This window comes from Jaculus jaculus, chromosome 6 (genome assembly GCF_020740685.1).
Source record: "Jaculus jaculus isolate mJacJac1 chromosome 6, mJacJac1.mat.Y.cur, whole genome shotgun sequence".
Lineage (NCBI taxonomy): Eukaryota > Metazoa > Chordata > Mammalia > Rodentia > Dipodidae > Jaculus > Jaculus jaculus.
This window is the reverse complement of record NC_059107.1, coordinates 91942619-91962881: the sequence shown is the minus strand read 5'-3', so window position 1 is coordinate 91962881 and position 20263 is coordinate 91942619. Positions and strand designations below refer to the sequence as shown.

The 20263-nt window shown below is 41.3% G+C and overlaps 1 protein-coding gene and 1 non-coding gene across 5 annotated transcripts in view; one reads left to right on the top strand and one right to left on the bottom strand.

The window, feature by feature from the left end:
* Spats2 (spermatogenesis associated serine rich 2) overlaps positions 1-20263 on the bottom strand; it is a 124370-nt gene that overhangs the window by 56599 nt on the left and 47508 nt on the right. For all 4 annotated transcript variants that reach the window (XM_045153241.1, XM_045153245.1, XM_045153243.1 and 1 more), the window contains exons 2-3: positions 14378-14638; positions 79-158 (exon numbers count right to left, since the gene is read on the bottom strand). In XM_045153241.1, coding sequence (XP_045009176.1) covers positions 79-158; positions 14378-14402 — 105 coding nt within the window. In that variant the 5' untranslated portion in view covers positions 14403-14638. The remainder of the gene's footprint in view (positions 1-78; positions 159-14377; positions 14639-20263) is intronic.
* Positions 10377-10480, top strand: LOC123461820. Its single transcript, XR_006637885.1, has one exon. It is a non-coding gene; the product is annotated as a U6 spliceosomal RNA (small nuclear RNA).

Genomic DNA, 20263 nt, shown 5'->3' with positions numbered 1-20263 from the left:
TCTCTCTCAAATAAATAGACTTTATAATAACTGTGTATTTCATTTTATCTTACTACTATCCATGGTGATTGGTCTTACCTTCTCTTTCATGTTCTCAAAAGTTCCTCCCTGGGCCAGTACAGTGTTGGATTGTAAATCAAAAATGAATCCTGATGAATCTGAAATGATAAAAAGTATAAATATATTTAACATGATATAAAACTATATATCCTATCCCTAAAATAGAAAGGTTAAGACTATTTTTTTGCTTCATCAATCAATCAACAAAAACTTAGCTATTATTGGTAAATTGTTTGATATAGATAAGTAACTTGTAACTATATTAAGGTATAGTTCATAAAATGGAACTTGATTTTTTTTTTTTTTTTAAATTTTGTGTGTGAGAGACAGAGAGAGCACACGTGCGCATATGCCAGGGTCTTCAGCCACTGCAAACAAACTCCAGACACATGTGCCACCTTGTGCATCTGTCTTACATGTCCTGGGGAATCGAACTTGGGTCCTTTGGCTTCATAGGCAAACATCTTACCTGCTAAGCCATCTTTCCAGCCCAGAATTTGATTTTTTACAAGTATACCATCTTGCCAGGCGTGGTGGTGCATGCCTTTAATCTCAGCACTCAGGAAGCAGATGTAGGAGGATCACCATGAGTTTGAGGCCACCCTGAGACTACAAAGTGAATTCCAGGTCAGCCTGAGCTAGAGGGAGACCCTATCATGAAAAAACAATAAAAAAGTATATCATCTTGAGAAAAACACTAAATGTATTAACTATATGAGTGTCCTATAATTTGATATCTTTCCTAATTATTCTATTTTAACTTATAAACTCCTTTAAAAAGTTGCATTCTATTTCCCTCTCTGTCTCAAGTAAATAAATAAAAACATTTTTAAAAAGCAAAGCAAACGTTAATAATTAAAAAAAAAAAAAAAAAGCCGGGCGTGGTGGCGCACGCCTTTAATCCCAGCACTCGGGAGGCAGAGGTAGGAGGATCGCCATGAGTTCGAGGCCACCCTGAGACTCCATAGTGAATTCCAGGTCAGCCTGGGCTACAGTGAGATCCTACCTCGAAAAATCAAAAAAAAAAAAAAAAAAAAAACAGGCTGGAGGGATGCTTAGTGGTTAAAGCACTTGCCTGCAAAGCCAAGAACCCAGGTTCGATTCCCCAGGACCCATATAAGCTAGATGCACATGGTGGCACATGCATCTGGAGTTCATTTGCAGTGGTTGGAAGCCCTGGTATGCCATTCTCTCTCATAGCCAGACATGGTGGTGCACACACCTTAAATCCCAGCTCTTGGGAAGCAGAGGTAGGAGGACTGCCATGAGTTCGAGGTCACCCTGAGACTACATAGTGAATTTCAGGTCAGCCTGAGCTAGACCAAGACCCTACCTCAAAAAACAAAACAACAAAAAAACATTTTTTAAAGCAAAGCAAATGACATTTAAAAAAAAAAATTTAATTAAATACATTTTTTAAGATTTAAGTGTAAACTTTTAAAAAAAGGATTATCTGCTCAGGTTTCTTACCCATTTTTCTTTGTGAAGAGAGAGAGAAAGAGTGTGTGTGTGTGTGTGTGTGTGTGTGTGTGTGTGTGTGTGTGTAATTGCATATGTATACATAGTATATGCATGTATGTGTACAGATGCATATGCCCCATAGTCACATGTGCAGAGACCAAAGGAAGACATCTTCCTCAATCATTATTCTACCTATTCTCAAACAGAGGCTTACTGAACCTGGAGCTCCCCACTTTTCATTTAGACTGGTTGGCCAAGGAACCCCAGCAATCCTCTTGTCTCTGCTTCCCCTCAGCACTGGGTTACAGGCAGGAGCAGACATGCGCAGCTTTTAACATGGGTTCTGGGGCTCAAACGCAGGTCCTCGCGCTTGCCCAGCAAGTGCTCTTACCCACTGAGCCATCTCCCCAACCCAATCCTTTGCCCATTTTGTAAAATGAGTTAGTTGATTTCTTACTATTAAATTATTCAAATCACTTAAAAGTCTTGTATATGAATGCAAATATTTTCTCTCATCCCATAGGTTGTCTTTTAATTCCATTGTTTCCTTGGCTGTGCATTGCTGTTTAGGTTTTTAAATATTTTATTTCAATTTATTTATGAGAGAGAAAGAGAGAGAGAGAGAATGGGCGCACCAGGGCCTCCAGCTGCTGCAAACAAACTCCAGATGCATGGGCAACTTCATGCATCTGGCTCTACATGGATCCTGGGGAATCAAACTCAGGATTTTAGGCTTTATAGACAAATGCCTCCATTGCTAAGCCATCTCTCCAGCCCTACTCTTTGGTTTGATGCAATCTCATTTGCCTATTTCTTCAAAGAAGCCATTGCCCAAAGCAGGGTCATGAAGATTTTTCTCATCTGCTTTTCTTCTAGTAGTTTCACTTTCAGTTTTTATGCTGAAATTCCTAATCTATTTTGGGTTAATTTCTGTATATGACTCAAGAGTCTAAAGTGTCTATAAGGCTATCCTGTTATTGACTGAAGATACTCTCCTTTACCTCATGAATGTTCTTGACACCTTTACTGAAAATTAATTAACTATAATGTGTGAGTGTATTTCAGATCTCTGTCCCGTGATCTATATGTCTGCTTTCATGCCAGCAGTGTGCTGTTGGGGTCTCTATAGCTGTGTCGTATATTTTGAGGACAATATATTGTGTGATGACTTGTTTTGTTCTTTTGGTTCAATATTGATTTGGCTATATTGACTTTCTGGTTTGATATGAATTTCAGGATGGTTTCTTTTTATTTCTATGAGAAATGGCATTGGAAGTCTCATAGCAATTGCATGGAAAATGTAGGTTATTTTCAGTACTGTGGACATTTTGACAATATTAAATCTTCCAGTTTATAAGCAAAAAAAAAAAATTTATTTTTATTTTTTATTTAATTGAATGAGTGAAAGAAACAGACAAAGAATGGGTGTGCTAGAGTCTCTAGCCAGTGCAAATGAACTCCAGATGCATGCACTCCCTGTGCATCTGGCTTCTGTGGGTCCTGGGGAATTGAACCTGGGTCCTTTGCATTGACAGGCAAGTGCCTTAACTGCTAAGCCATCTCTCCAGCCCAAACATTAATAATTTTTAAAAACATGTTGCAAATAGGGTTGAAGGTATGGCTTAGCAGTTAAGGTACTTGCCTGTGAAGCATAAGGACCCATGTTTGACTTCCCAGATCCCAAGTAAGCCAGACGCAAAAGGTGATGCATGCACAAGGTGGCCCATGTGTCTGGAGTTTGATGGCAGTGGTTGGAGGCCCTGTTGTGCCAATTCTCTCTCCCTCTCTGTTTCTCTCTCAAAAAAAAAAAAAAGAGAGAGAGAGAGAGAGAGAGAGAGAAATTAAAATGTTACAAACAGCCAAGCGTAATGGCACATGCCTTTAATCCCAGTACTTGTGAGGTTGAGGGATCAGCCTGAGGCCAACCTGGTCTACAGAGTGAGTTCCAAGTCAGCCTGAATGAGAGTGATACCCTGTCTCAAAAAATAGAAAAAATACAAAAAGGGGCTTGAGAGATGGTTTAACAATTAAGGTGCTTACCTACTATGAAGCCTAAAGACCCAGGTTCAATTCCTCAATACCCACATAAAGCCAGATGCACAAGGTGACACATGTGTCTGGAGACTGTTTGCAGTGGCTAGAGACCCTAGTACACCCATTCAATCTCTCTCTCAAGGACGTATATATCGCATGTGTGACCTTGTGCATGCATCATCACCTTGTGCGTCTGGCTTACTTGGGATCTGGGAAGTCGAACATGGGTCCTTATGCTTCACAAGTAAGCACCTTAACTATGTATGTATGTATGTATGTATGTATGTATGTGTGTGTGTGTATATATATATATATATATATATATTTGTTTGTTTTTAATTAATTCATTTATTTATTTGAGAGCGACAGACACAGAGAGAAAGACAGATAGAGGGAGAGAGAGAATGGGCGCACCAGGGCTTCCAGCCTCTGCAAACGAACTCCAGATGCATGTGCCCCCTTGTGCATCTGGCTAACGTGGGACCTGGGGAACTGAGCCTCGAACCAGGATCCTTAGGCTTCACAGGCAAGCGCTTAACCGCTAAGCCATCTCTCCAGCCCTTTTTTTTTTTTTTTTTTTTTTTTAAGGTAGGGTCTCTCACTCTAGCTCAGGCTGACCTGGAATTCACTGTGCAATCTCAGGGTGGCCTTGAACTCACAGCAATCCTCATACCTCTGCCTCCCAAGTGAGTGCTGGAATTAAATACATGTGCCACCACACCCAGCTTCAAACACATATTCATAAAACTAAGGACTCCATGAATAATTAATTTGTGACCCGGATATGGTGTGTGATGAAGCAATGTATCCAAGTTTACACTACCAGCACTATATCTGAGTTTCTATTAAGCAAATGAAAATCACCCAAGAAGCAAAGTAACAAAACAAATCTCTACTAAATTCACATTACAAGAAAGCTTGCTACAATGATTACAAAAAAAAATTCTAAGGGGCTGGGGAAATGGTCTAGCTGTTATGGAGTTTGCCTCTGAAGCCTAAGGACCCCAGTTCAATTCCCTAGGTCCCGTGTAAGCAAGATGCACAAGGGAATACATGCATCTGGAGTTTTTGCAGTGACTGGAGGCCCTGGTGCACCCATTCTCTCTCTCTGTCTCTGTCTCTGCTTCTTTCTCTCTCTCAAATAAATAAATAAAAATAAAGCTGGGTATGGTGGCTGCCTTTAATCCCAGCACTCAGGAGGCAGAGCCAGGAGGCTACCCTTAGGCTACATAGTGATTCCAGGTCAGCCTGAGCTAGTGGGAGACTGAAAAACCAAAATAAATAAACAAACAAACAAAATAAAAATAATCAAAAAGGGAAGAGAAAGGAAGGGAGGTGGGTACTTAATAGGTTGATATTGTATATATGTAAGTACAATGATTGTGATGGGGAGGTAATATGGAGAATGGAATTTCAAAGGGGAAACTGTGGGGGGGGAGGGAAGGAATTAACATGGGATTTTTTTTATAATCATGGAAAATGCTAGTAAAAATTTAAAAAATAAATAAATAAAAATAATCAAAAAAAATCTAAGGTGGACGTGATGGCACATGCTTTTAATCCCAGCACTTGGGAGGCAGAGGTAGGATCACCAAGAGTTTGAGGCCACCATGAGAGTTTCAGGTAGCCTGACCTCGACTGAAACCCTACCTCAAAAAAACAAATAAACGAAAAATTCTAGTTCCTCTACACTTATATAGGAAAGACTATCTGCAAATTTATATTCAGTTTTTTACCTGTGACTACGTGATCAGTAAGTTACCTCAGCATGCATGTGTTGCTGGGGCCAAACTTTCAAACATAGCAAGCAAGAACTCTATCACTGAGAACATCCCAAGCCTAACTTTAGCTTTAACACTCAAGGACTGCCAGTGCTAGTGTACATGGTCAATTTGAAAGGACCAAGAAGAATCACTAATGAGGGATTATCTTAGGTTAACTGAGGTGGGAAGAACCACCTTAACCAAGGGCAGCAACACTCATTCCATGGGCTAGGGTCCTGGACTTTAAAAAAAAAGGAGCTGACCCAGCATCAGCATTCATCATTCTGCTTCCTAGGTATGGGTTGAGTATGGCCAGCTCTACTTTCCTGCCATGATGGGAGTATAACCTGGAATTATTAAACTGAAATAAACACTTTTTCCCATGAACTAATTTTTGTCAGGTATTTTGCCTCAGCAATGTGGAGATGAATAATACAACATCTCTGTTTTAAGCCAATGAAATGCAATCTTAGGAAGAGGTCTTTTCAAATTTTGATGTACATCCTTATCATCTATCTGAGGAATCAATCTTTTTTTGTTTTTATTATGGGGACTTAATCTTATACAAAATTGTAGGCTGTGATTCAACAGTTGGGCTGCTGGCCTGAGATTGTTACTCCTAAGAGACATCAACATTAAAAATCCTTGAGCCATATTTTGGAGTAGCTTGGGAGCTAAAATTTCAACAAGAAATAATAAGGGAAATTCTGAGAAAATAATATGCAAAACAGAAATAAGACAGTATACTTTCTAAATTCTTTTGCTACTATTACAAATATGTTTTTAAATTTTTTTATTTATTTTATTTTATTTATTTGAGAAAAAGAGGCAGATAGAGAGAATGGGCACACCAGGGCCTCTAGCCACTGCAAACAAACTCCAGACGCATGCACCACCTTGTGCATCTGGCTTACGTGGGACCTGGGGAATCTAACTTTGGTCTGTTGGCTTTGTAGGCAAGCACCTTAAACGCTAAACCATCTCTTCAACCCACAAATATGTTTTGTTGTTGTTGTTGTTGCTTTACTTTTTTTTTTCTTTTGAGCTAGAGTGAGGCCCCTACCTCGGAAAAAGAAAACCACAACACAAAAAAAGGTGTGTGCCACTACACCCAGCCCACAAATATGTTTTAAGTAAAGCTTCTTTTAAAGCTTTATTATTTATTTATCTATCTGTTTTGTTTTGGGGCCACCAAACCCAGCTTGTATCTTCTTCCTAAATACTCTTGTTATAGAAGACCAAAGATTTATGTTAGAATAATAAGATTTTTGTACTAGAATGTGAAAAAGAACATGAATAAAGTTTGTGTCATTTCAAGACATGAATATGTCTGTTTCAGATCTTGTATTGCTTCAATCTTTCTTTGCTATACCCAATGCCATCTTTTAAAATGTGAATGTTTATTCTATGCTATTATGGGTTTTTTGGTATTATGGCTCAGTTAATAGACCCTGGAATATGAGGATATTTGAGCAGTTAATACCTAACAGATTGATAAAAACTATGGGAACTTTAAAAGTTGAACTGAATGCATTGCATTTTACATCATGTACAGTTATCATTTTATGGGGGGCCAGGTGTGGAATATGGTGATCTGATTATATGTTCTGAATGCTTGATGTCCAGCTGATGGCAATTTGGGAATAGTGGAACCTTGCTGGAGGTGTGTGGTTGGGAATGAGCTTATTTGTGTTATAGCCAGCTTTTCCTTGCCAATGTTTGGCACACTCTCCTGCTGCTGTTGTCTACCTGCTGTGGCAGAGGTGATATACAGCTTCTGCTCATGCCATCATTTTTCCCTGCCATCATGAAGCTTCCCCTCAAGTCTGTAAGCCAAAATAAACCCTCTCCTCCCACAAGCTGCTTTTGGTCAGGTGCTCTGTACCTGCAACAAGAAGGTAACTACAACAGTAGAAATGATTGCACTTATAATCACACTGAGATAAATGGCTCAATGGTTAAAGGCACTTGCTTGCAAAGCCAGCCAGGCTGGATTTGATTCTTCAGTAGCCATGTACAGCCAGACACAAAGTGGCACACTTGTCTAAAAATACTAAAAAAATGCTGGGCATGGTGGTGCATGCCTTTAATTCCAGCACTTGGGAGGCAGAAGAAGGAGGATCACCATGAGTTCAGGGATACCCAGAGACTAAATAGTGAATTCCATGTCAGCTTGGGCCAGAATGAGACCCTACCTCAAAATACAAAACACACACACACACACACACACGTGTATATATATCTGCTTGCAAATGAATAAGTAAAAAATAAATAAAATTATATGCTAAAAAAAAAAAAAAACCTTGGCATGGTGGCACATGCCTTTAATTCCAGCACTCGGGAGGCAGAGGTATCACCATGAGCTCAAGGCCACCCCGAGACTACACAGTAAATTCCAGGTAAGCCTGGACTAGAGTGGGATACTACCACAAAAAAAAAAAAAAAAAAAAAGCTGAAGATCCTCTAGCTGAAGCGCTATGTAAAGCCTTCTAGGATCATTATAGACCACCCAAATACTGTAACTTGAATGTGCTAACATATTTCCTCTCACCAGAGTCATCAATGAGCAGTGAGGTGATACAAAGATAGCAATAACTTACTTATTAAAGAATTAGCTAGCGGGGCTAGAGGGATGGTTTAGTAGTTAAGACACTTACTTACAAAGTCTAAGGACCCAAGTTTGATTCCCCAGTATCCATGTAAGCCAGATGTACAAGGTGGTGCATGTGCCTGGAGTGCTTTCATGGTGGCTAGAGACCCTAGCACATCCATTCTGTCTGGATAAATGTATATACTATGCTCATCAAAGTGCCCAGTAAGCATTTCTATTAAGGTTCATACCCTTATATTAATGCTACTTTCACTTTTGGTAGAGAACCGTCTCTTTTCAGATGGCAGTGACCTTGGGATGACTCAGAAGGCATCATGATGCTGGAAAGAAGTGACAGGAGTGCTCAGTACTGCAATATCTCTTATCACACCTTCCAAGGCTCAGGGTCTATTGCAGAAGGAGTGTTGTAAAGAATGTAAGAGCCAAAGAAGGGTAGGACTCCTTACAACGTGCCCCCCCAGACACAAAATGGCCTGGATATCTATGACCTCACAGTGCCTGACACTGCCTACACAACACCATCATGAGAGGAAGAAAAGATCATGACATCAAAATAAAAGAGAGACTGATTGAGAGGGGGAGGGGATATGATAAGGAGTAGAGTCTCAAAGGGGAAAGTGGGAGGAGGGAGGGCATTACCATGGGATATTGTTTACAATCATGGAAGTTGTTAATAAAAAAAATGAATAAGCTGGGTGTGGTGACGCACACCTTTAAACCCAGCACTAGGGAGGTAAAGGTAGGAGGATCACCATGAGTTTGAGGCCACCCTGAGACTACATGGTGAATCCCAGGTCAGCCTGGACTAGAGTGAGGAGTAAGACTCTACCTCCAAAACAACAACAAAAAAAGAAGAATTAAAAAAGAAAAGAATCAGTCGGGCATGGTGGCGCACACCTTTAATCCCAGCACTCAGGAGGCAGAGGTAGGAGGACCGCCATGAGTTCGAGGCCACCCTGAGACTACAGTGTGAATTTTAGGGTCAGCCTGAGCTAGAGTGAGACCCTACCCCGAAAAACCAACCCCCCCCCAAAAAAAGAAAGAAAAAAAGAAAAGAATCAAACCAGGATTAAAGAGATGGCTCAGCAGTTAAGGCATTTGCCTGCAAGGCCTAACAACCTGGGTTCAATTCTCCAGTACCCACGTAAAGCCATATGCACAAAGTGTTGCATGTATCTGGAGTTTATCTGAAGTGACTGGAGGTCTTGGTGCAACCATTCTCTCTTCTCCCTATATCTCTCTGCTTTACTTATTTATTTTGAGAGAGATAAAGATAGAGAGGCAGGTAGAGAGGGAAAATGGGCATGCCAGGACCTCTAGCCACTGCAAACAAACTCCAGACACATACACAACCTTGTGCTTATGTGGAGGGCTGAACCTGGGTCCTTAGGCTTTGCAGGCAAGTGTCTTAACCATTAATCCTTCTCTCCAACCCAAAACAGTATTTTTAAAATATAATTTAAAATTTTGATTTATTTATTTGAGGAAGAAACAGGAAGAGAGAGAAATAGGCATGGTAGGGCCTCCAGCTGTTAAAAATGAATTCTAGATGCATGTGTCACCTTGTCCATCTGACTCAGGTGTGTTCTGGGGAGTTGAACCTGGGTCGTCTGGCTTTGCAGGCAAGCACCTTACTGCTAAGCCATCTCTCCAGCCCCCCAAACATTTTTTTGCTTTGCTTTGTTTTCCGAGGTAGGGTCTCACTCAAGCTCAGGCTGACCTAGAATTCACTATACAGTCTAAGGGTGGCCTTGAAGTCACAGCAATCCTCTTACCTCTGCCTCCTGAGTGCTGGGATTAAAAGCGTGCACAACCATGCCTCGCTCCCAAAACAGCATTTACAAAAAATACTTTTTTTTTTTTTTTTGGTTTTTCGAGATAGGGTCTCACTTTAGCCCAGGCTGACCTAGAATTCACTATGGAGTCTCAGGGTGGCCTTGAATTCACAGAGATCCTCCTACCTCTGCCTCCCGAGTGCTGGGATTAAAGGCGTGCGCCACCATGCCCGGCTACAAAAAATACTTTTATTGGGACTTGAGAGATAGCTTAGTGGTTCAAGGTGCTTGCCTGCAAAGCCTAAGAACTTATGTTTGAATCTCCAGGTCCCATGTAAGCCAAATGCACAGTGATGCAAGCACAAAATGTTGCACATGTGCACAAGGAGGTGCACACATCTGGAGTTCATTTGCAGAGGCTGAAAGCTTTAGCACACCCATTCTTTCTCAAATTAAAAAAAAAAAATCTTTTATTGGGCTGGAGTTAAGATGCTTGCCTGCGAATCCTAAGGACCCAGGTTCAACTCCCCCAAACCCACACAAGCCAGATGTATATGGTGGCACATGGGTCCAGAGTTCATTTGCAGTGGCAAGAGGCCCTGGTGTGTCCATTCTCTCTCTCTAGTAAATAAACAAACATATAAAAACAACATATTAAAAAATACTTTTACTGTGCTCGCTTCGGCAGCACATATACTAAAATTGGAACGATACAGAGATTAGCATGGCCCCTGTGCAAGGATGACACGCAAATTCATGAAGCGTTCCATATTTTTTCGTACGTTCTGACAATTGCTTAAATATGTAATGTTAAGCTTAGGTTTAAAAAAGCTGGTAAACTGGGTCTTTGTCATTTGCTTAAAAAAATAAATGCAAATGTGTTTGGTGTATTCTTTCAAAAAAAAAAATACTTTTACTTATTTGCAAGGAAAAAGAGAATATGACAGCCTCCTAACTTCTTTTTCCCCTTTAACAACATAACAAATAACAAAACATACCAGGAAAACAAAAGGTAGCTCTGCACCTAAAACTAAGTACTGTAAGTATTGTTAAGAGTTTACCTGGCGCCGGGCGTGGTGGCGCACACCTTTAATCCCAGCACTCGGGAGGCAGAGGTAGGAGGATCGTCGTGAGTTTGAGGCCACCCTGAGACTACATAGTGAATTCCAGGTCAGCCTGAGCCAGAGTGAGACCCCACCTCGAAAAACCAAAACAAAAAAAAAAAAAAAAGAGTTTACCTGGGGAGGGGATGTGATGGAGAATGGAGTTTCAAAGAGGAAAGTGGGGGGAGGAAGGGTATTACCACGGGACATTTTTTTATAATCATGGAAAATGTTAATAAAAATAGAGAAAAAAAGAGTTTACCTAGCACATCAATTAGCATAATTAAAATATATAAAGAAGCAGGACATGATGGAACATGCCTGTAATCTGAGGCAAGAGAATTACAGTTCAAGACCAAACTGGGCTACATAATGAGTTCAAAGCAATTATAGCAAGAGTGATTATGGGTTCTGAATGCTTGATTGCCAGCTGATGGCAATTTGGGAATTGGAACCTTGTTGAAGGTGTGTTATTGAGGATGGGCTTATGAGTGTCACAGCTAGCTTTAATACCTATTTTTTTCTTTTATTTATTTAAGAGTGACAGAGAGAGAAAGAGGCGGGGGGGGGGGAGGGGAATGGGCACACCAGGGCCTCCAGCCACTGCAAATGAACTCCAACCGCGTGCACCCCCTTGTGCATCTGAATAGCCTAACTATTTAACCTGGGCTATTATATGTCTCAAAGGCTAGCTAAAAGAAGAGAAGAAGCCGGGCGTGGTGGCGCACGCCTTTAATCCCAGCACTCGGGAGGCAGAGGTAGGAGGATCGCCAAGAGTTCAAGGCCATCCTGAGACTACATAGTGAATTCCAGGTCAGCCTGAGCCAGAGTGAGACCCTACCTCAAAAAAAAAAAAAAAAAAAAAAAAAAAAGAAGAGAAGAAAGGAGGGAAGAAGGGAGAAAGAGAGAGTTGATTCAGTCAGGATCCTATCAGAAAACAAATTCAGGCTGAGAAAATATGAATAATTAAAATACAGAGACTAGTTTAGAAGGTGCGAGTACAGTATCTTTTGGATAATAAACGCAATGTCCATTGCTACCCCCAGGTCTTAGTGGGTGTAAGAAGGGAACAGTTACTGGGAGCCCCAGACAGAAGGGGCTCTTTTACCTGATATGGAGAGGACTAACAGTTATGGTGACTTTTGGTCAAAGGATATAGCCAGTCCAGTCAGCCATTGGGGAAAGACCAAAGGCATAAATATATCCCTAAGGTGATTCTCTTCCCTCTTCCAATGCTACTCAAAGGTAAAACTCAACCAAGGTAGAGAGGGAAAATCGCTGAGATAAAAAGGAGATCCTGCTTAGGACTTGTACAAGCAGACAAGAGTTCTATTATTGAGGTACAGACTAGACCCCAAATTTACATTCTACATCATGAAATCACCAAAAGTAAGTAAATAAGTAAACAATAAATTGGCATCTTGTCTACTCACTGGCTCAGATTGGCCCTCCTCTTTTCACTTGACATTTTCAAGGTAGGGTTTCACTTTAGCCGATGACACTGTAGTCCCAGGCTGGCCTCAAACTCACAGTGATCCTCTTACCTCTGCCTCCCAAGTGCTAGGAATAAAGGAATGCTCCACCATGCCTTCCATGACCTGCTTTTTGCACACCCAGACCTCTAGCCACTGCAAATGTACTCCAGATGCATGCCACACCTTGTGCATCTGGCTTACATAAGTACTGGGGAATTGAACCTGGGTTCTTAGGCTTTGCAGACAAGCACCTTAACTGCTAAGCCATCTCTCTAGGCATTGATCAGCTTTTTCTTTCTTTTTTTTTTAAAAACATTTTTATTTAATTATTTGCAAGCAGAAAGATATAGTTAGAGGCAAGAGATACAGACACAGAGAATGGGCACACCAAGGCTCCAGCCACTGCAAACAAACTTCAAATGCATGAGCCAACTTGTGCATCTGGCTTTGCATGGATATTGGGGAGTTGAACCCAGGTCATTAGGGTTTGAAGGCAAGTGTCTTAATCGCTGAGCCATCTCTCCAGCCCCTTGACCTGCATTTTGTGTGTATATGTATGTGTGGTATACAGGGGTATGTATATGTGTGGGCACACCTGTGGGCAGATATCTGTGAAGGCTAAGAGTTAACATCAAGTGCCTTCCTGGATTACTCTGGTCTCTCAGAAGCCACAGCTTGTGAATTTTTTTACTAGCTGGCCTGCTCCAAGGATCATCTGTCTCTGCGTTCTGAGTGCTGGGATTATACGTGGGTTGCCACACTCACTCAGCCTTTATGTGGGTGCTGGGGTAACTGTAGTCCTCACACTTGAGAAAAAAGAAAGAAAGAAAGGATACCTATGGTTATTATTATTATTATTATTTTGGTTTTTCGAGGTAGGACCTCACTCTGGTCCAGGCTGACCTAGAATTAACTATAGAGTCTCAGGGTGGCCTCAAACTCACAACAATCCTACCACCTCTGCCTCCCGAGTGCTAGATTAAAGGCATGCAACACCACGCCCGGCATTACTTTGGTTTTTTGAGGTAGGGTCTTGCTCTAGCCCAGGCTGACCTGGAATTCACTATGTAGTCTCAGGGTGGCCTTGAACTCACAGCGATCCTCCTACATCTGCTTTCTGAGTGCTTGGATTAAAGGCATGCAACACCACTCCCAGCCCTATGGTCATTATTTTAATGAAAAGTCCAGTTATGTACAATAGTTCAAGTGTTGCAAATTTCTGGATTTATTTTAGGGAAGCTGAAGAGGTTTTATACAGCCTTTGTTTTCCTTCCTCTTATTGTAACCTCTCTTGGTACTTCCTCTCTGTACCTTATATTTGACTTTAGACAAGAAACCAGAGTAGCAATCCCAAAAGAAAGCTAAAGAAAGAAACAAAAACTGGAAGTATTTACTCTTACTCCATTTCCTTTTTCTAGGGATAAAACATTTCTGAGGAAGCCAACTCCTACCACCTACCTCTAAACACAGGTACCTGATGTCAGGTTGCACCTGGCTTTCCCGCAAATTTATTACAATTTGATAAATTTGTTAAAGTGGAAAAGCAATTTCTATTGAAATTAATTCCCATGCCAATAATAATAATAAGTTGTAACCTATAGTCACAAATGCTTGCAAAATCATTTACTACATTAAGGGTTACTTAAAAATCATAGAGATATGGGTTAGAGAGACAGCTTAGCGGGTTAAGTGCCTGCCTGTGAAGCCTGAGCACCTCGGTTTGAGGTTCAATTCTCCAGTACCCATGTAAGCCAGATGCACAAGGTGGTGCTTGCATTTGGAGTTCATTTGCAGTGGCTGGAGGTCCTGGTGTTCCCATTTTCTCTCTCTCTCTCTCCCTGCCTCTTTCTGTCTCTCTCTCTCTCTCTCTCAAATTAGTAAGTGAAAGAAAAAAAAAAGTATAGAGATGTAAGTAGGGATCACTGCACTATGACTATGTTTTGGCTTTCAATTATTATTGCAGTGCTCAAGATCAAACCTCAGTAGGGATCACAACCAGTAACTCATGCATGTTAGGCAAGTGTTGTACCACTGAGCTACAACCCCAGGCCACTACAATTGTTCATTTTACAATTTATGTAAAATGTAATCTTACCTCTCTGGCTTTGTTTCCTAGACATTGTAGATTCGATCTCAAAAAAAAAGGAAAGTATACTTTTTTTGACTTGTCAGGGTTCAGAGAATATTGCTAACTTAAGAATGGACAGCAGAAGGCTGGAGTTGCAAGCAATAAATATAAAAATCCTGGTTGTTCAAAATTATGCCCACTAGCTTTCCTTCTTTTCTTTTCCTTCTCTGGTATCAACTTGTCAGGAAATTTCATTGCAGATAGTCATGCCTCTTTTTCCAGGATATTCTAAAAAGAAAAACACAAAATTATTATTGAAAAATTTATAAGTGACATTCCAGGTTTCATTAATTTCTCTCCACAAAATTTTCTTTAAAAAAGTTACTCTCGCAGCACTCTAGATGCAGAGGTAAGAGGATCACTGTAAATTTGAGGACAGCATGAGACCACATAGTGAATTCAGGTCACCCTGGGCTAGAGCAAGAAGACCCTACCTCAAAAAATGAAAAAAAAAAAAAATAAAAATCCAGAGGCTAGAAAAATGAGTCAGAAAAGTGCTTGCCTTGAAAGCATGAGAACCTTCCTTTGTCTGATCCCCAGAACCTATGTGTGTGATTTATCTTGTCAAGTTGATGGGATCTACAGTGACCATGAAAACAAACCTCTTGGCTTGTTAGTGAGGGAGTTTCTAGATTAATTTAACAGAGGTGGGAAGATCCACCCTAACTATAGGTTATGCTGGGGGTCCTGGACCATATAAAAAGGAGAAAGTGGGGGCTGGAGAGATGGCTTAGCCATTAAGGCACTTGCCTATGAAGGCTAAGGATCCAGGTTTGACTCTCCAGTATCCATTTGCAGTGGATAGAGGCCCAGGCATTACAGCAATATTTTTCTCTCTCTCAAATAAATAAATAAAATTTTTTTAAAAATCAGGGCTGAGATGCACAAGGAGGCGCACGCGTCTGGAGTTCGTTTGCAGAGGCTGGAAGCCCTGGCGCGCCCATTCTCTCTCTCTCTCCCTCTATCTGTCTTTCTCTGTGTGTCTGTCTCTCTCAAATAAATAAATTAAAAAAATTAAAAATCAGGGCTGGAGAGATGGCTTAGTAGTTAAGGTGCTTGCCTGCAAAGCCAAAAGACCCAGGTTCAATTCCCCAGGACCTACATTAGCCAGATGCACAAGGGGGCACACACATCTGGAGTTTGTTTGCAGTGGCTGGAGGCCCTGGTGCACCCATTCTCTCTCTCTCCCTCTCTTTTTCTGTCAATACATAAAAATAAAATGTTTTTTTTTTTAATCAGACTTTGGGCTGGAGGTAGCTTAGCAGTTAAGGCACTTGCCTATGAAGCCTAAGGACTCAGGTTCAACTCCCCAGAACCCAAGTAGCCAGATGCATGAGGTGACACATGCGCCTGGAGTTCAACTGCAGTGGCTAGAGGCCCTGGCATGTCAATTCACCCTAATTAAAAAAAAAAAAAAATCAGACTTTGAGGGCTGCAGAGATGGCTCAGCAGTTAAAGCACTTGCCTATGAAGCCTAAGGACCCAGGGATGATTCTTTAGTACCCACGTAAGCCAGATGTTCAAGGTGGTAAATGAGTCTGGAGTTCATTTGCAGTGGGAACATTCTCTCAAATAACTAAAAATCAGACTGGGTGTGGGGGAGGATCACTGTGAGTTCAAGGCCAGCCTGGGACTACAGTGAGTTCCAGGTTAGCATGAGCTACAGTAAGACCCTACCTCAAAAAAACAAAACAAAACAAAACAAAACAACAACAACAAAAATCAGCCGGGTATGGTGGCGCACGCCTTTAATCCCAGCACTCAGAAGGCAAAGGTAGTAGGCTCACCAAGAGTTCAAGGCCACACTGAAACTACATAGTGAATTCCAGGTCAGCCTGAGCTACAGTGAAACTTTGGGCTGGGGTTAAAGGCACTTCCTTTCAGACAGGGTATGGTGGCATATGCCTTTGTTTATTTATTTATTATTTATTTTGAGAGAGGGGGGGAAAAGAGGCAAAGACAGAGAAAGAATGGGCATGCCGCTACAAACGAACTCCAGATACGTGTGCCCCTTGTGTGTATGTGCAACATTACACACTTCTGTCACTTTTGCTTCTGGCTATGTGTGGGACCTGGAGATTCAAACAAGTGTTCTTAGGCTTTGCAGGCAAGCACCTTAACCACTCAGCCATCTCTCTAGCCAAAGGTACTTGCTTCCAAGCTCCCCAGCCTAGGTTCAACTCCCCAGTACCCATGAAAAGCAGACTCAAAAAGTGTGCATATGGGGCTGGAGAAATGGCTTAGGTGTTAAGCGTGTGCCTGTGAAGCTGAAGGACCCTGGTTCAAGGCTTGATTCCCTAGGACCCACATTAGCTAGATGCACAAGGGGGCGCACGCGTCTGCAGTTCGTTTGCAACGGCTGGAAGCCCTGGCGCGCCCATTCTCTCCCTCTGTCTGTCTGTAGCTTCCAAATAAATAAATAAAACAAACAAATAAAAATATTTTTTAAAAGTGTGCATATGTTCAAGGCCACCCTGAGATGACAGAGTTAATTCCAGGTCAGCCTGGACCCTACCTCGAGAAACCAAAATAAAAAAAAAAAGTGTGCATATGGAGCTGGAGAGATGGCTGAAGAAATTATATATATATTTTAAATCAGACCCACAGGGAATATTTTTCATGATTTCATCTATGTGAAGTGTTTATATAAAGTATAAGAACAAGCAAAAGAATAAATTTTAGGCCAGATGAAGCCTGCTTGCTGGATGAAATGTTCCCTGGAGGCAGGTAGGCACAAGTGACCCCAGCTGCCTCTGCAGATTACCACGCCTCTGGTCACCTTCACATCCTGTGTTCCTGCCTCAATCACCTACGGAGACCAATGCCCCAACACTAGCAGCTTCCAGGTACCTTCAGTCAGGCCTGGTCCCTGGAGCCCAGCTCCATCCTACCTTCCCTTCAACCCAGCTCACTCCTGCCCCAGACAGGAAGCACAGGTCTCTCTGACAATCATTTGCCAGGGGCTTATCAGTGCACCTCCACAACCTGCACAGCTGAAGTACAGTGGGAGAATAGGGGCAAGTGCTGTTGCTCTTGAGCCCCACAGGGAAGGCATGGATTTGATCATGGCCTGAAGAATTCCAGACCTCCAAACCAACTCTAGTATGAGCCATGAGCCCAGAGCTGTGGCATACTTCCAACCTCCATAACCTGCACATATATGGTTATAACCCCATCCCACCCCAATCTAATTCAAAACTAAAACAGAACACACATTGAAGATTTTACAAGTACAAATAGTTGCTTCCTCAATAAAATAGGACTTTTACCCCAAGATGGGTAGAGCCCAAAACACACATACACAAATGAAAGTCAACAGAAATCTTCACCAAGGTTGCCTAATCCCATAATGGAAGCCTCCAATGAAAACATACAAGAAACAATAGAAACTGAATCCCAAATTGAAAGCACAATAAGCTATGCGACCCTGACCAAACAAATTGCTGAACTGTAACCAAACCATCAAAAAACCAACTACTGCATAAATGCGAAAAACACACAGCCTTTATCACTAGGCTTAACTTAATTGAGGAAAATCAGAGAGACCTCAAAAGAGAGCTAAATGAATTGAAGGTAAGTGAACAAGTAGAGGATCTCAATAGCCAGCTGATTAAGCTTAATGAAAACATGATCAAATGCAAGAATGAACTCTAGGAAGCATCAAGAAAATCAGACCTGGCCAGGCAGTGCATGCCTTTAATCCCAGCACTTGGGACACAGAGGTAGGAGGATCACCATGAGTTCGAGGCCACTCTGAGACTACATAGTGAATTCCAGGTCACCCTGGACCAGATTGAGACCCTACCTCAAAAAAAAAAAAAAAGAAAAGTTCTAATAAAAAAGTTTGAGGCTAGCCTGGGACTGCAGATTGAGTTCCAGGTAAGCCAGGGCCAGAGTGAGACCTTACCTTGAAAAATCATTTTTTAAAAAGAATGGTTCTCTTAATGTTCACACTCATATATTAATGTTATTCTCACTTTTGCTTAGAGAAGCTTCTCTTTTTCAGGTGGCAGTGACCTTGGGAAGACTCAGAAGGCACCATCGTGCTGAGAAGTGACAGAGGAGTGCTCAGCACTGCAATATCGCTATCACACCTTTGAAGGCTCAGAGTCCATTGCAGAAGAGGTAGCAGAAAGAATGTAAAAGCCAAAGGAAGGGTAAGACTCCTTACAACACATTCCTCCAGACACAAAATGGCCCGGATATCCATGACTTCACAGTGCCTGACACTACCTACATAAGATGATCAATAGGAGGAAAAGATCATGACATCAAAATAAAAGAGACTGAGAGGGGGAGGGGATATGATAGAGAGTGGAGTTTCAAAGGGAAAATGAGGGGAGGGAGGAAATTACCATGGGATATTGCTTACAATTATGGAAGCTGTCAATAAAAAATTAAATTTAGGGCTGGAGAGATGGCTTAGCGGTTAAGCGCTTGCCTGTGAAGCCTAAGGACCCCAGTTCGAGGCTCGGTTCCCCAGGTCCCACGTTAGCCAGATGCACAAGGGGGCGCACGCGTCTGGAGTTCGTTTGCAGAGGCTGGAAGCCCTGGTGCGCCCATTCTCTCTCTCTCCCTCTATCTGTCTTTCTCTCTGTGTCTGTCGTTCTCAAATAAATAAAAAAATTTAAAAAAATAAATAAATAAATAAAATAAAAAATTAAATTTAAAAAAGAAAAATAGAGAAAGTCAAATAGAAAACTCTGTAGAAAGTCTCGTCACTTAGATCAAGGAAAGGACAGACTATCTAAACCAGACCAGGTGGCAGATCTACTACAGTCCAACAAACTAATAGGTAGGCATGGATGGGAATTTCAAGACATTCAGGACATTATGAAGAGATCAAATATAAGAATTTATGGCATAGTAGAAGTAGCATTTTACTCCAAAGGCATAACAGGTATTTTCAACCAAATCAAAAGAAAACTGTCCCAAATAAGGAAAGTGATACCAATGCAGATACAGGAAGCCTATAGAATGCCAAACAGACGACATCAGGAAAGAACCTCTCACCACCATATTATAACAAAACACACAAACCAAAGAAAATATATTGAAAGCAGTCAGAGAAAAATGAAGTCACATACAAAGCAAGCCCATCAGGATAACAGCAGATTACTCAACACAAACTTTAAAAGCCAGAAGGGCTTAGAATGATGGATTCCAAGTTTTGTAAAATAACAACTATCAACTAAGATTACTTTATACTGCAAAGCTATCTATTCAAATAGAGAAATAAGGACATTCCACAACAAAAACAGGCTAAAGGAATACATGAACACTAAACCAGGTCTACAGAATACACTTGAAAGGATCCTCCATGAGGAAGAGAAAATAAAGCACACACATAAGGAAAAATATAAACCATATTCAAGTAAAAGAGAGTAAAGTAAAAATCGGGAGAAGTACAAATAAGAATGGCAAGAATATAGCCGGGCATGGTGGCACACACCTTTAATCCCAGCATTCGGGAGGCAGAGGTAGGAGGATCACTGTGAGTTTGAGGCTACCGTGAGAATACATAGTGAATTCCAGGTCAGCCTGGACTAGAGTTAAACCCTACCTTGAAAAAACAACAACAACAAAAAGGAATGACAAGAATAAAAACACAGCTTTCAATAACAACTCTTAATGTGAAGGGCCTCAATGCCCCAACCAAAAGACACAGGTTTGCAGACTGGGTTAAAAACCATGATCCTTCTATTTGTTGCCTCCAAGAAACTCACCTTTCCACAAAAGACAGGCACTATCTTAGGGTGAAAGGTAGGAAAACAGGGTTTCTAGCAAATGGGCCTAGAAAACAAGCAGGGGTCACTTTCCTAATATCTCAAAGGGAAACTTCAAAACAACATT